Below are 15139 nucleotides of genomic sequence, written 5' to 3' on the forward strand. Positions count from 1 at the left end.
GGGCGAGGAGAGGATGGGGAGAGGGCTGGCGGAGCGCGGGGCTGCGGGGGGCAGGGCGCAAGGTGTCTGGGACCAGCGAGCCAGGTCTTGACATCCAGCGCTGGTGGCGGGGCTGCGTGGGATGCAGGCTGCCCGGTCATTACCTCCCTTCGTGGCCCCTCCCTCCCCTTCCCACTGAGGTGTTCATTTCCGACATAGGCGTCAGTTTCAGGTACATTTTATGGCCCAAATCACAGAAACACTATCCCGCCATCTGCTCATGGGTTTCAGTGGGGCGACCTTCGCAGTGCAGGGTGAGCCCAGAGGAAAGTCGGGCTCCCAAGCCCGGCCTGGCCTCGGTGGCTTGAGTGATGCCCACCTGCGGACCCTCCCATGCCCAGCCTCTGGGCTCCAACTTCAGCCGCTTCTGGAGCCAGGGCAGGTGCCCTCAGCGTGGGCAGAGCCTATGGAGGGGGGAGGAGGGGAGTGTGTCTCACGTCACACTCAGCTTTTCCCCACACAGGGCAGCCTCCATCCTGCTAGAGCCCCCTAGAGGGGATGTGGCTGTGCCTGGGGTCCCCCGAGTGTGTCCTCCGCGGCCCAGGGCCCTCACCACTGAACCGGACAGAGAGGAGATATGTTTCCCTGAAGGAAGGGAGCTCGCGGAGGAGCCTTTGGAACTCCCCCTTCAGACCAGATGTCCCATCTCCCTCCCTGCTTCCTGAGAGAGGGGGCTTGGCCGGCAGGGAGGCAGAGGCTGTGACACCTTCACTCTGTCCTTGCCCCTCCTCCTGCAAAACCTCCTGCGAGTGACCATCGTCAGGGATCTGGTCTGTAGTCAGTTTCTAGCAGAAGGCAAATCATGGGATGCAGGCTCCGGGCCTTGGAGGGCTCTTTGCTGGCCATCAGAAAAGCACGCCAGCCACCTGGCCCCTGCACTGCTGAGGTGGACACAGTGGGGAGCAGAAGGCGGAGGACAGGACCCCAGGCTATGAAGCCTGCAGAAGTGGCAGCGAGCCATAGTCTCCCAGCCCCCTTTGGCCTGGGGGAAGCTGTGCCCGTCCTCTGCTGTTGCCACTGGGGTGATAACGGGAGAAACAGGCCACGTGCAGGGCAGGGCACTGGTACCCAGCAGCCATGCACAGCCAGGGCTGCCCCATTTTGTGGCTGTTTCCATGGCAGTTATAAAATGGTGCCTGGAAAGGACAGGGTGTGTGCCCCCCTCCCCGGCCCAGGGAGGGGGAGCTGAGGCAGCTGCGGCCCCCCTCTCAGGTTTAGGCCCACCAGGGGAGAGGCTGGGCCAGGAAAGAGGGTGGTGCAGCTCCAGCTGTGCCCCCAGGCCAGGCAGGGGGGTGGTGAGCAGCAGGATTGGGTTCCTGAGCCCTCTCACTTCCCCGTCCAGGAGAGGGGGTGGGGTGGACATTTGAAAATGCTTTCAATTGACATCTGAGACAAATTCTTCCACGCGGTTTATAAGTCCCTAGACTTGCAGCTAGAACTTCCCTCCTGCCTCCAGGCACGCACACATGCACGCATGCGCACTCCACCTCGCACGCCACCACATGCGCTGGTGCATCCACAGGGTCACACACTCCCATCCCGGCCCACTGCAGCCTTCCCCCGCCTCTCCTCCAGCAAGAGGGGGCACAGACCTGGCTGGGCTGGGGAGTGGAGTGGAAGCCTGCACCTCAGGGCCTGACCTGGGCTTGCTGTAGGGTCTGGCAGCGTATGGAAGCCTTGCCCTGTCCAGGTAAGCAGGTACCCCTGTTGACAAACTGGGGGACTCCAATAATCTGAGGTGCCCAGGACAGCTTCTCTTGAGGGCCCCTGACTATCTCTCAGCTTAGTGAGAGGCAGAGGACCACCCGATGGCTTTCCTGGAGTGGGCGGGTCGGGTTCAGGGGACTTGGCCCTTTGTGTCTTCATTTCGGTTTGGGTCCTGCCTCTCTCAGGGGACACTTTTGTGAGAGGCCATCTAGGAGGGATGGGGTGTCTGAGGACAACTGTCTGCTCCTCTGGGAAAGGTCAGTGTCAGGGACCTGGTGACCGGGGAGGGAGGTGTGCCCTGCAGGTATGTGTGCATGCTGTTGTATGTGTCTATGTGCTGAGGGGCCTGGGGAAGCTCTTCTCTAGAATGTTCTCTGAGCCTCAGGGTCCTGGAAAGCCCCAGCATGGGCTGCAGGGACTGGACAACTTCTTTTGATGAATCTATTTTCTTAGAGGTAGGTCATCCCACAGGTTTGTGGAGAGAGCAGCTCAGTGGGGTCCATGGTAATTGTGGTGCATGGATTCATTTACTCCACACAGCAACCTATGAGATATGTAGTAATATCCGCATCTTAGAGATAAGGAAGCCAAGGCACAGAGAGAGCCGAGCGAGCTGTCCAAGGCCTCCCACTTGTGGTGGTGGGGGTGGGGGTGGGGAGCAGGCTGTGAATCACGCAGAGTGGCTCTGGAATCCATGCTCTTCTCCCGCGGATCCTGGGCCGACCTCCCAGGCACCCAGTTCATTGGGCAGGCCCAGTCCAAGCATTTATCTCTGCTTAACACCGAAGGACTCCAAAGGCCTAGCAGAATCTCTGGCTCTCCTGCAAGTTGGTTTGAGGCCTGAGGGTTTCCACAGAGACATGAGCAGGGAGCCATCTCATTGGTTAACGAAGCAGCTGACAGACTCCCAGGTCTGCTGCTCTCGCTCCCTGTAACGGCAGCCCAGAATTTTAGCTGTCCATGGACTGGTGAAGGACAGGAGGGAAATTAAGGCAGGCAGGTTGGTGTCGAAATCCTCTCTCAGGATCCTCTCTCAGAGCCTCTATGCTTTACCTGCTCACAGCCACTAGGCTAGAGGTGGGGGTTCAGTTTGGGAAACCATGTAAATAAACCCTCCTTCTAGACACACAGACTGACAGCTGCAGGGGCTCAGAGGGAGTGGCTAGTGCATCCCTCTCCTTGTGTAGGGGGAGGCTGAGGCCAGAGAGGGAAGTGACGTACACAGGGTCCCACCGCTCTGACCGATGCCAAGACCTCTTGCTATAGGGGCAGTGCCCCTTAAGGCCTTCTGCCCCCTTGCTCACTCTGTGCCCTCTCTCCTGGTGCTCTGACCACGCCTCTGCCTCACCCTTTGGCTTCTCCCAGGAGGATGTTCCCCAGCTACAAGGTAAAGGTCACGGGCATGAACCCCAAGACCAAGTATATCCTGCTGATTGACATCGTCCCTGCAGATGACCACCGCTACAAGTTCTGTGACAACAAATGGTAAGAACTGGGACCCTCACATCACCTGCCTTCCCTCCACTGCTCTTTCCATTCATCACATCCATCGCCACCTGATGTTTGCTCCAGGGACTCACCAGTTAGTCTGAATGACTGCCCAGATCTGCAGCCTGAGGAGCGGGGTCTGCAGAGGCTGCAGGGTAGGCAGGTGTCTGAACACCTGCTGCAGGCCGGGCTGGGGCTGGGGCTGAACATGAGCTGCAGTGTTTGGTGGATTTCAGGGTCTGTGCTCTCCCCACAGCTGTGGACAAACAGGATTGCTGACTATGCTGTGGGGTGACAGGTGAACACCCACCAGGGTTGATTTAGGCCCTGGCATTGCTGCGTGGGGAGGAGGATGGGAGCCGTTTTCCGGTGGGGTCCAGCTGCCTGCTCTGTGGCATCTCTCCTGTTTCTCCACTCACTTCCTCTTTGCCTGGCTACATTGTGTGTCCCCCACCCAGAGTCAGTGGGGCCGGTGGTTGGATGATGGGACCCTTTCGCAAGGGGCTGGACTGAAGGGCAAAACCAGGCTGGGGCCGGGTAAACACTGGGCTCCATTTCCTGAGGCCACCTCCTTAGTGCCCGGTCTGCCCCCAGCGCCCAGGACAGCACTCAAGGAGAGTGAGGGAGAGAGCGAGGGATTGAATGAATCAGCGGCCTGGGATGTGGGCTCCCTGGTGGGTGGTTTGTGGGGCCGGCAGAGGCTGAGTGGATTGGGTGGCCAGTCCTGCCCAGGGGTATGCTTCTACTTCTCTCTCTGGGCTGTATTAGCACTCAGAGCTGGCTCTGGCTGAGGGGACCAAGACCAATTAATTTCTTTGGGGCAAGCATTGTTTTGTGGTCAAGAAATCTGAAAGTTGTCTGGGTCCTCTGAGAAGCTCCCTCCAAATAATGTAACTTATAACATTTTAAAATGGTCTGTATAACACAGAGAAGTGCTGCCTAAATTGCCCTATAATACATTTGTGCTTCGCCCCATTCCTTCTAGTAAACAATGACATTGCTCTGTAATGTCCCTTTCTCGTTCACGCTCTCTTCTGTGCTTCACTGCTACCCCCAAAGTCCTAAATTGTCAGTGTGATGGGACCAGCATCGATTTTCCCCTTCAGGTCTGTGAGGATTTGCTCTCAGAGAGGGGACAGGGTCTCTGGACTTCCCAGACCCCAGGGTAATCCCCTGCTGTGGCCGGTTGCTCTGTTGGCAGGATGGTGGCAGGGAAGGCTGAGCCCGCCATGCCAGGAAGGCTCTATGTCCACCCGGATTCTCCGGCTACTGGGGCCCACTGGATGCGACAGCTGGTCTCCTTCCAGAAGCTGAAGCTGACAAACAACCACTTGGACCCCTTCGGCCACGTAAGAAGGGACTCCTGGCCCTGAGGGCGAGTCCTGGGCTGGCTGCAGATGGATGGGTGGGTGGGGACTGGGAGAATCCAGCTCCAGGCTTTGGCACTTGTTGGGCCAGCTTATGGCAGGAGCCAAGGTCCCAGTCCCACAGTTGCACATCCTTCCCTAGTGCTTACTGGCTGGGTGACTTTGGGCGAGTTTTTTAGCCTTTTGGAGCCTTAGTTTCCTTGTCTAGAAAGGGAAGATGACCATGCACATTTTGCATGGGCGTGAGAATTAAACAAGGGAATATGCATGAAGCACCTTACACCAAGGAGGCTCTAACTAAAAGGCAGCTGTGACGACAATGATGGGTCTGATCGCCCAGCTTCGGTTTCCCCGGATTTGGCCTTGCTGGAGCATAAAACAGTCCACTTCCTTGAGAAAGAGTCAGGATGAGTCCAAGCCTTCTTTGGCGTGTCTGTCTGCTTGGCCTGGCAGCTGCCTGCCCTCTGGAAGGGGAGGCCTTGCTTTGGCTCCTGTCCACTCCTTCCTGGCCCTGCCTGGGACCTGGCTCTCGAAAGAGATTCTGAAGCCCTACGGATGCTGCTGTTGACGCCCCATCCAGGCTGCTAAAGCTTATTCTTTCGCCATCTGGCCCTGGCAGGCCCACAAAAAGCTTTTTATGTGGAAATTTTTAGCTCAAGTGCGTGGGGCAAACTAAAGTCTGGGGACCTGGTATTATGTGCCAGGGCACAGGCCCTACCCCTCTAGGCTACCCACGGTTACCCTGGGAGTGCAGGGTGGGGTGGGGTGATGCGGGTGCATGGAGGCTCCTAGATGCAGTTACTGGGCTGCCCACCTAGCGCTCAGGTGTGCAGGGTGGTGGGGGAAGCAGCGGTGGGGTGTGCAGGCAGGTACGTGCCTCTTTCATGCCTCAGTTCTATTTCTGGAGTCTGCGTGCAAATCAGAATTCTGTGAATCATAGTTCCCCGTGGAAAATGCCAACATTGCTGTGTTTCTGATTGACCGGTATGTAACTAGCAAGCAGCTCTTAGCTCTGATTTTCTTAGAGTCTCTTCCATTCCTTTCTGAGTTGGTGATCCATAACAGGCAACTAGGAGAATGCTTAATTAACGTAATTGACTCCCAACTTATCTGTTTTGCAAGCAGCCCCATGCAGGGCCAGTAGGTGCTGTTGGGTGCATGGCAGAAACGTGCAGTGTGCACAGTGGCCTGTGCTCATACAGCCCCAACCTGTCGTGGCGGCAGAGACAAGCCAGCGATCCAATGGGAAAGGTCAGCCAAGCCCCCTCCCCCCCTCACAGGGCACAGGGCCTTGCAACTGAGGGGAGAGGGGCCTTCCAGGTCTTCCTGAGCACCGTCCTGGCCAAGACTTTGTTCCCAGGCAGCTCCTCCCAGCCTCCTCTGCTTGGCCAGGCTGTGGCACCAACTTCAGAAGGTTAGTGAGGGCTTCTGCGTGGGAGACGGAACCTAGCCGACATGCACATCCCTGCCCACAAGTGCACACACTGCAGACCCCAGGGGACAGACCCCTGGGGTTCGCACAGAGCTTGGCAGGAGCTGAATCTTTGGGTGAGTGGCCAGGGGACCCAGGGATCAAAGCTCTGGTGAGAATTTTGGATGCACAGCTTGCCATGATGGTTCCCAGCTATAGGGAAGCCTGAGAGGACTCTCCCACCTGCCCGACAACTCTGCAGAAAACGGCAGGGGAGAGAGTCAGGTGGCCAAAAAGATGGGCTTTTTAAGAGTGGGAGACAGGCGTAGCCTTGCAAGCCCAGTAGTAGGTTTTCCCAGCCTGACGTGCCTCTTTGGTGGCTCTGAGGCCCCTAGGGGCTTGCACTAACCCTGCATATAGTCTTGTGTCTGGGCCAGTGGGGCTGCTTGATGGGCTAGTGATGGGGGTGCCCCTGGCTACACTTTCCATGCCTGCCCCTTGGTGTTAGGGATGGTCCTCACACTAACTCGGCTTTCTCTCCAGAGGGTTGGGATGCAGCACATCTTCCTTCTCCCCCATCCCCTACCCAGCACGTGCAGTGTATTGGTTATGACACCCCCTGTGGGGGAGCGGGGCTCAGGAGATGCAGTGATTGTCTCAGGGGCTGGGAGCAGTGCTGGACCCTGCTTTCTGATTTCAGTTCAGCTCTCTCGGCTTCTCCAACCGTCTTTCTGTACCCAAGGCTGTCACATCTGCAGCTATTTGGAGCACCACTGGGGAGGGAGCAGGCTTTGGCTGTGCAGGAGAGGCGGTGGAGGACGGGTTAACTTCCTAGACATATCAGGGCCTGGACCTGGGCTCTCTGTTCCTTGGCCTGTGTCCATGGTAGTGATGAACTCTCCAAGTCACCCTTCTTGGCTTCTCAGTGCAGGAACCTGGGAAAGTGCCATCTCATACTGTGAACTTGCCCCAAACAAGTCCTTCCTTCTGCCTAACTCATCTCCAAATGTTCAGTTATTCCCAGGAGCTTCCAAACCTCAAGTACCGGTCTCCAGCCAAATGGACTTTGGACTTTTCTCACAGCACTTGAGGGACTTTATCTAGCTGCTGCCTCCCATTTGCAGCCTTCCACCAGGAGAAGGGTCCAGGGCTCAGGGGAGGACTGGGGTGGGCAGCTTGTCCTGCATGACAGGCAGGGGCTCCGGGACAAGGACCTCCTCAGACCACATGGCCATGTGCTCTGAAAAGACAGGACTGGGTTCTGACTTGAAAACTCCTTGTGGGTTTTTGCTGAGTCTGGGAAAGTCCTCTGTTCTCGAGGGGGTAGGTTCAGGGTATGACCCCCGGGTTGTGGAATAAAACCCAAGGCCACGGGCAGGGCCGGCAGCAGAGGCAGAAAGGATCAGGGGCTCGGGCAGGACTGAGCTGCCTCCATACAGCCCCAGGTCACCTCCACTTCTGCTGGCTGTGCAGGCTGCTTCCCATTATGCCTGCCTACCTGCCACCCCACCCTGTGCCCATGGGCCAATGACTGTGGGTGGAAAGAGATGCTTCGGGAAGTTGAGGGCCTCACTGGGGTAGGGTCTGTTTCCCACGGCGGGGCGTGGAGATGACTGGCACATAAGTCTTACTTTTTTTGTCTCAAGTCTCCCGGATTCCTGAGGAGGAAGGTCAGTTTATGATTTCTGATATGAATTTGATTTTTGAATCTGTTCCAGAGGCTGAGTTCATCCTGGGCTGGGGGTGTGGGCTGCAGCTCCTTGGCCACAAAGTAACATGGGCACAGTCCCCTCAATGTGCTACCTTCTCCTCCTCCTCCTTCTCCTCCTCCTCCTCCTCCGGCCGCAAGCCTCTTCACCTAGTTAGTCCCTCCCCAGCTTGGCATCCAAGCTCAAATGCCACTTCTTCAGGGAGACGGTTCAGGGTCCCCCTCATAGGCTTTCAGAACTTTGAGCACCTTTCTACCCTAGTACTTCCCACAGTTACAATTCTATACTCATTTGTCACATTTGTTTTTGAATAGGAAATACATTCACAGGTTTTAAAAATAAACCAATGAATAAACCAAAATGTCTTCTTCCATGGGGTCCCCATCCATCTAGTTTCTTCCAGTCCCAGCCACAGGTAACCAATGTTACTAATTCTTTTCACCATTTCTTTTTGCATAGACAAGCAGAATGCAGAATTTCAGATCCCTTCTTCTAGACCAGCCGTGGGCAAACTACGGCCCGCGGACCGGATCCGGCCTGTTTGAAATGAATAAAACTAAAAAAAAAAAGACCGTACCCTTTTATGTAATGATGTTTACTTTGAATTTATATTAGTTCACACAAACACTCCATCCATGCTTTTGTTCTGGCCCTCCGGTCCAGTTTAAGAACCCATTGTGGCCCTCGAGTCAAAAAGTTTGCCCACCCCTGTTCTAGACACAAATGGTAGCATACTACAAACCCTTTTCTGCACCTTGCTTTGTCAGCCTAGTATGTCATGGCGATGGTTCCATTCATCTAGAGCATCCTTATTCCTTTTTTCACAGCTGCATAGAATTTTATCCCGTGATTGTTCCATAAATTATGCAGCCAGCCCTTATAGGACTCAGATGTTTTCCTATATTTTTGCTCTTTTGATTAAGCTTGTGCATATGGCATTGTATATCTGTGCCATAAAGTGCCTGTTCAAAGGGTATTTGGATTTGTCATTTGTAATTCTGCCCTCCATTCAGTTATACTGATGTATATTCCCACCGTCACTGTAGCCTCACCAACACGGTGGGAGAGAAAAGGTTTGGGTTTTTGCCAGTCTGATGGGTGAAATGTAGATATCAATTTTAGTTTTAATTTGTATTTCCTTTATTATGAGTGAGGTTAAGTATTTTTTATATGTATTTCCTCTTCCATGAACTGCTGTCTTTATCCTTTGCTTATTTTTCTCTTAGATTTTTTTTTATCACTTATCAATTCTAGGACTTTTATGAATTAGGAAGGCTTAGCTCCTATCTGTGATATGAGTTGTATGTATGTTTCCCAGTTTGTCACTGGTCTTGGGGTTTTGCTATGGTGGTATTCCTGCACAGGAGTTTTTCATTGAATGCATTGGTCTTTTCCTTACTCATTCTGCACTGTGAGTCATTGAAAGCCCATATCCACTCCTCACTTACAAGGGAATTTTCTTCTGTTTTCTTTTAGTGTTTTATAGGTTTATTTTTACATTTAAACCATTGATTCTTTTGGAATTTATTCTGGCATTTGATAGGAGGTGTGAATCCAACTTTTTTATTATTTTCTAGAGAGCTATCCAGTTGTGCCGACACCAGTAACTGACGAGTGCTCTCTCCTCCTGCTTTAGATGCTTATTTCAGGAGTCGAAATCCCCAGTTGAGTCTGCGACTGTTCAGGTGCCAGAGCCTTAATGCAGAGGCTTCAGAACAGGTTTCAGTGCCTGGCAGGGCTGCTCTCCCCCTCGCTGTTCTTTTTCAGTTTCCTGGGCTTAGACGCATGTATTGTTTTCACATGAACTTTAGGATAAGCTTGCAGTGTTAAGAATGAAACTTATTTTTATTGATTGATTGATTTAAATTAGATTATTGGGCTATCATGGGTCAACAACATCATCTAGGTTTCTGGTGTACAGCTTTATAATACCGCATCTGTATACTCCATTGTGTGCTTCCCACCCAAAGTCTACTTTCTTTTTGTCACCATATATTTACCTCCTTTGGCCTCCCCTTTTCCTTATATTTTTATGAGAATCACTATAAATGATAAATTTACTTAGGGACATTGGTAGGAATGCCTTTCTCTTTGTTGGAGCCTGCTTTTTTGTCCTCCAAAAGTGTATTCACATTTTCTTCCTAAAGTCCTAGACCCTTCTCGTTCTGTATTTCATCTTGTTACTATTATCAATGCGAACTTTCTTCCACTGCATTTTCTCACCACTTTCTTCCAGTTTCTGCTTGATTTTGGATGACTGTGTGACTGCCCACTAGACAGGAAACAATGAGGTTTTTAATCACCATGATGTCCTAGTGCCTGAAACTGTGTCTGGCAAAAGGTGGGTGCTGGTCAGCAGGAAGTGAATGAGTGGACCCACTGAAGGGGGTGCTATTTAGACAGAGAAGACACTTCCTCCACCAGGGGCTGGTGTCCCCCCAAAGCTTAGGCCAGTGATGGTGAACCTTTTGAGCTCAGCGTGTCAGCATTTTGAAAAACCCTAACTTAACTCTAGTGCCGTGTCACATATAGAAATTTTTTGATATTTGCAACCATAGTAAAACAAAGACTTATATTTTTGATACTTATTTTATATATTTAAATGCCATTTAACAAAGAAAAATCAACCAAAAAAATGAGTTTGCGTGTCACCTCTGACACGCGTGTCATAGGTTCGCCATCACTGGCTTAGGCTGTTAACTTGCCAGTGGGGGCCCAGAGCTATTGCTGTCCTTTTCCTCCCCTATTTGCTGAGCCCTGACAATGTGATGAGCCCTTGCTGGGGGCTTTGGGACATATAGATGGATGCCCCATACAACTCCAGATCAGGCTTGGCCTTCACCAGCCAGGCACAGGTACAGGTTCAGGCTTGGAAATAGCACCAATTCTGGCCTGTCTGCCATCAGCTGTCTGAGGTTGGGCAAATGCCTTCACCTCCCTGAGCTGAGCCTCTGTTAAAATGAGGCTGATAATAATGCCTACTTTACAGGGATTATAAAGATGAATTATATGATGTGTGTAGGATACTCAGCCCAAGGCCTGGCACTCAGGATATGCTCAGTGAACATTGGCTATTATTGCAGTTTCTGGGCCCCTGATTACTGCCCCAAGAGCAATTCCCAACCTTGGAGTTGACCCTTGAACAATACCGTTTGAACCACATGAGTCAATTGAAAAATAATCCGCGTATAAGTGGATCCACGCAGTTCGTGCCGTGTTGCTCAAGGGTCCATTGCAATGACTGAGCTTGCCGAGAGCAGCGTGTACTGTCTCAGAGGCTATCTGGATTCTTCTCAGGATCCGTCGGGTGTCCTTGGGCAAGTCCCACCCCCACGACAGGCCTCCTGGTGCTCATCTGCAAAACGAGGAGGTTGGACTCGAAAGATCCCAGGTCTGCCTCCCCGCGCCCTAATGTTCTGTGTTTCTAACGTAGATAATTCTGGGCCCCACTGGCCGAGCATGTTACGGTGATCTCTTGAGAAGATGGATGTTTGGCGCTATCACAGTTGTTAAAATAGAACAGGCCTCTGAATCGTAGCCAGGACATAATGAATCCCATTTCCATAAAACAGAGATGATGACGAGACCAGCCGTGTAGTGGGCTTTGTTGACGTGGCTGGCCCATTTGGCCCATTATCCTCGGCAACAAATATAAATGTGAGACTCTGGCAAAGTAGTTCAATGTGACGCCTGAGGAACTTCCGAGTGAAGCCAGGTGTGTGAGTCACCGCGTTGGTCTCACATTCTCTCCGGCTGATGGGACTGAGGCTCCAATTTATATTTGTGTTGGTTCCATGGGTGGGACTTCCTTCCAGACACCTGTCCAGGTTCCAGACTGTCAGAGTCAGGAGGGTATTTGGGACCACTTAGTGGAAGGCCTCACTTTATAGATGGGGACCCCAACGACTAGAGGGGAAGAGCTTTGCTCAGGACTTGCAGCTGGTGAGCAGGGGTCCATAGAAGCTTCCAGGCCCTTCTTCACTTCTCTGAGGCTGGGATTGCACACCCCTACTGGCGTCTACCTGCCCCTGCAGGTCTGGCTATTTCTCTCTTCCCAGTTCCCCTGCCAGCCTGTCTGGTTCCCTTCCCTAGAAGGTGTGTTTGACAATCCAGGACTTTGTCCGATGGGCTACGGAGTTTGGCATTTATCCCAAGGGGCAAGAGGGAACCATCAAAGGTGACATTATGACTAGAAGGTGACATTATGACTAAGTGCTCGCAGGAGTGAGGTGGTGGGAACATGGAGGCAAGAGGAGGAAATACAAAGGGCCATGCTCTCAAACAACGGACGGTCTTCTTGGAATGGCCATCAGGTTCTGAGCAGGGGAGTGGCCTGACAGGATGTGTCCCAGGTGAAATGGAGAGAAGTAGATGGCGACCGGGAGGAGGCGGTCCCTAAACCCTGTGAGAGACGGTGGGGCCTGAACCAGGGCTGCGCAGCGGGAAAGGGGAGGATTCCGTTTTACAGCCGGAGTCACAGGACTTGGTCCCCACTGACTGGACCTGGAGGAGGGGGACCGTGAGGAAAAGGGGGCTGATGGTTACAGCCTGTGACTGCTGCCATGGGTCCTGAGGTGTCCCGAGGGGACAGCACAGCCTCATGTGCAGGGGCCTGTGTCCTCCCCTTGTGCCCCCTCCCCAGGAGAGCCGAGGGACCAGGGGTGGTCCTGTTGCCGAGGAGCATGTGCGTGCTCACAGAAAGATTGTCTATGCATACGTTTAATCACCATTTTTGACTTGAAAAATGCCTTAGAGGCCAGCTTGTCTGTAGTGAACAAAGAGAGATAAGAGAAGAGTGGGTAGAGAGTTTGTGACCATGACCCAGGTCTCCCATGCCTGTAACCCTGCCTTATACTTACTAGTTCCTGTTTTGGGGGAAAGTACAAAAGGAATAAAGATACGGCCCCTTTTCTTGAGGAGTTTTTAGTTCAATTGAAGGGACAAGAAGAAATAGGAAGTCAGGAGGAAGGAGTACCACAGCCACGGGGAAAATAGATGGGAAGTTTCAGTACTGGGAGTTCAGAGTAGGCCCTAGTAATCTAGGAAGGCTTTCTGGAGGAGTTGCTAGGCCTAGAAGGTGAGAGAGAATGGGAAAAGAAGATAAAAACAGCACAGGGAACTGCATGTGCAAAGATGCAGAGGTAGGTATCTAGGGATTCCTAGGGGCATCTAGACCACCTCCCAGGGATTCAGTTGCTGGGTCTTGTGGGAACTTAGTTCCTTTGTTAGCTCCTGCAGCTTGAGGGAATAGTGCAGGGTGAGAGAGGAACTAATGGACTGGGAGGTGTTTCCCAAGACCCAGCTCCTCTCCCCAGTGGACCTTTCCCTGGAAAGGGGTGTCCATCAAGCCCCACCCCACTCCCGCCTGTTGTTAGTCTCTGTGTTTCTTGTCTGGCAGGCCCAGTTGGGAAGCGGGTCTCCATCTGCAGGACCTAGTTTGGGGCTTGGGAAGCTCTGTCCCTGAGGGCTAAGGGGTAGTGGCTGGTGCAGGAGGCAGAAAAGCTAGTTCCTGCTGGACGGAGCTGCTCAGCCAAAACCAAGGAACCCAGGGAGAGCCAGAGCCCACAGCCCAGCTCCTGGCCAACTACCTCCTCAACTCACCTGTGCTCTGGGCTGTCCCCGTCCCTGGGGTGTGGTCCGAGCAGGGCCTCCCCAGACTAAGGCTTCTGCCCGCTTTCCATGGGAGAGCCTGGCCCTGCCCTGCTCCAGGCTCTGGTCACTCAGACCTGAAACCTTTCACTAAGCTTCAGCACCAGGTGGGGAGAAAGGAGAGAAAGGAAAGGGAACTGGGACCCAGGGCCAGCTTAGCCCAGCCAGACAGGAGCCAAAGGGTTAACAAAAGCAGCAGTGCTGATAAAATGCCCCAAATTCCTGGTCTTGCCTCCAATGGGGAGTGTGTCTGGCAAATGTCAACGATAAAAAAATACATTTTAATGGCACATGATGCAGCCGCTACCGTGGGGCGCAGTCCAACGAAGCAGGTTTTGAGCAGCCACTACTGTGTGTTACTCCCGAGCACCAGGGCCACGCCTCCTAGTCTCTTTCATAAGCTTTGGCCATGAGGGTGACCCACCGCCCCAGCCCCAGGCACCTCGGGCCCCTGGCCTCCTCTGGCTTATTTTAGGAACTTTGTTTGTCTCCTACCTTGGTACCAAGCCTGGGATGGAGCTTCCCTCTAAGCTGTGAGCAGCCTCAGGCAGGTCTCAGGATAGGATACAGCTGAGTCTCCCAACTACCCCCAGCAGGCCTCTGTGAAGGCTGAGAATGAATGAACAAAGGAGTCACTAGATGACAAAGGTCAGAGTGCAACATTCTCTTCAGCTCCCTCCCTCCCCCATTCCACAGACTCCTGGGCTGGGAAGTTGCTTTTGTTGCTGACAAATGTGAGGAGGGGGCTGAGCCCCGACAGTGAGCATTACTGGGAAAGGCTGGTCACACATAAGTGGGAGGGAGGGAGGGAGGGGGCAGGGAGGCGAAGAGGCAGGAGAAAAGAAGGAGAAGCAAGGGGAAGAGTCAGCCTATAGGGGAACATTTGAAGGAGGTAAGTTATGCATTATGATCCCATTTTACAGATATGAAAACTGGTGCTCAGAGACGTCCAGTTACTTGTCTGAGGTCAGACAGTGAGACAGTGGCAACCTGGACTTTTGTCTATAACTCAGAATTCCACCTACTATACTGCTGAGTTCCCTGGGGACTTTAAACTGCTAAGTTCTTGGTTGCCACAGTGAAGCCATCTAACATAGGGAAGTCCTGGGACCAGGCATAGGTGCTGGAGCACAGAGGCCAAGTAGGAGCCCAGGGGCCTCGTTCTTCACGTGGGAACTTTAGGACCTTTCTGGGCTCAGTCCTGTAGTCAGGCGCTGGGACCTGGGCTTTTAGGAGATGAAAGCCAGTCCAGGGCCAGCTGAAGAGGCCAAGGGCCAGTGGGTGGGGACCTGGAGCTCAGAATGAGACCCTTGTCTTCCAGATCATCCTCAACTCCATGCACAAGTACCAGCCGCGGCTACACATTGTGAAGGCTGATGAGAACAACGCGTTTGGCTCCAAAAACACAGCTTTCTGCACCCACGTGTTTCCAGAGACGTCCTTCATCTCCGTGACCTCCTACCAGAATCACAAGGTACAGCTGCAGTTGCCACCACTCCACCACCGACACCATGTGGCATTCGTGTTGGCCTTCACAGAGAGGCAGGAAGTGCAGCTTTGGAGGCAGTGAGGTGGAGGCAGGCCCAGTACAGGGAGAGGCATAACGAGCAGGAAGGGAGACCAGACTCCTAAACCTCTGTGCAAAGGAATTATGCTCTCTATTTAGGGTTCAGGGTTGGCAACTGTAAAAACTGGAGCGTGGCGCTTGCCCTGTGGCATCAGTGTTAGGACCCTGGTGGGATTCAAAGGTCGAATGCTGGGCCTGCAGA

At 53.1% G+C, this 15139-nt stretch overlaps 1 protein-coding gene across 1 annotated transcript in view; it reads left to right on the forward strand.

Moving 5' to 3' along the window:
* TBX4 (T-box 4) overlaps nucleotides 1–15139 on the forward strand; it is a 25706-nt gene that overhangs the window by 5930 nt on the left and 4637 nt on the right. Inside the window, exons 4-6 of the mRNA XM_005858700.2 lie at nucleotides 3112–3231; nucleotides 4436–4583; nucleotides 14692–14844. Of these exons, the coding sequence (XP_005858762.1) occupies nucleotides 3112–3231; nucleotides 4436–4583; nucleotides 14692–14844 (421 nt within the window). The remainder of the gene's footprint in view (nucleotides 1–3111; nucleotides 3232–4435; nucleotides 4584–14691; nucleotides 14845–15139) is intronic.

This window comes from Myotis brandtii, unplaced genomic scaffold (assembly GCF_000412655.1).
Source record: "Myotis brandtii unplaced genomic scaffold, ASM41265v1 scaffold120, whole genome shotgun sequence".
NCBI classification, from domain to species: domain Eukaryota; kingdom Metazoa; phylum Chordata; class Mammalia; order Chiroptera; family Vespertilionidae; genus Myotis; species Myotis brandtii.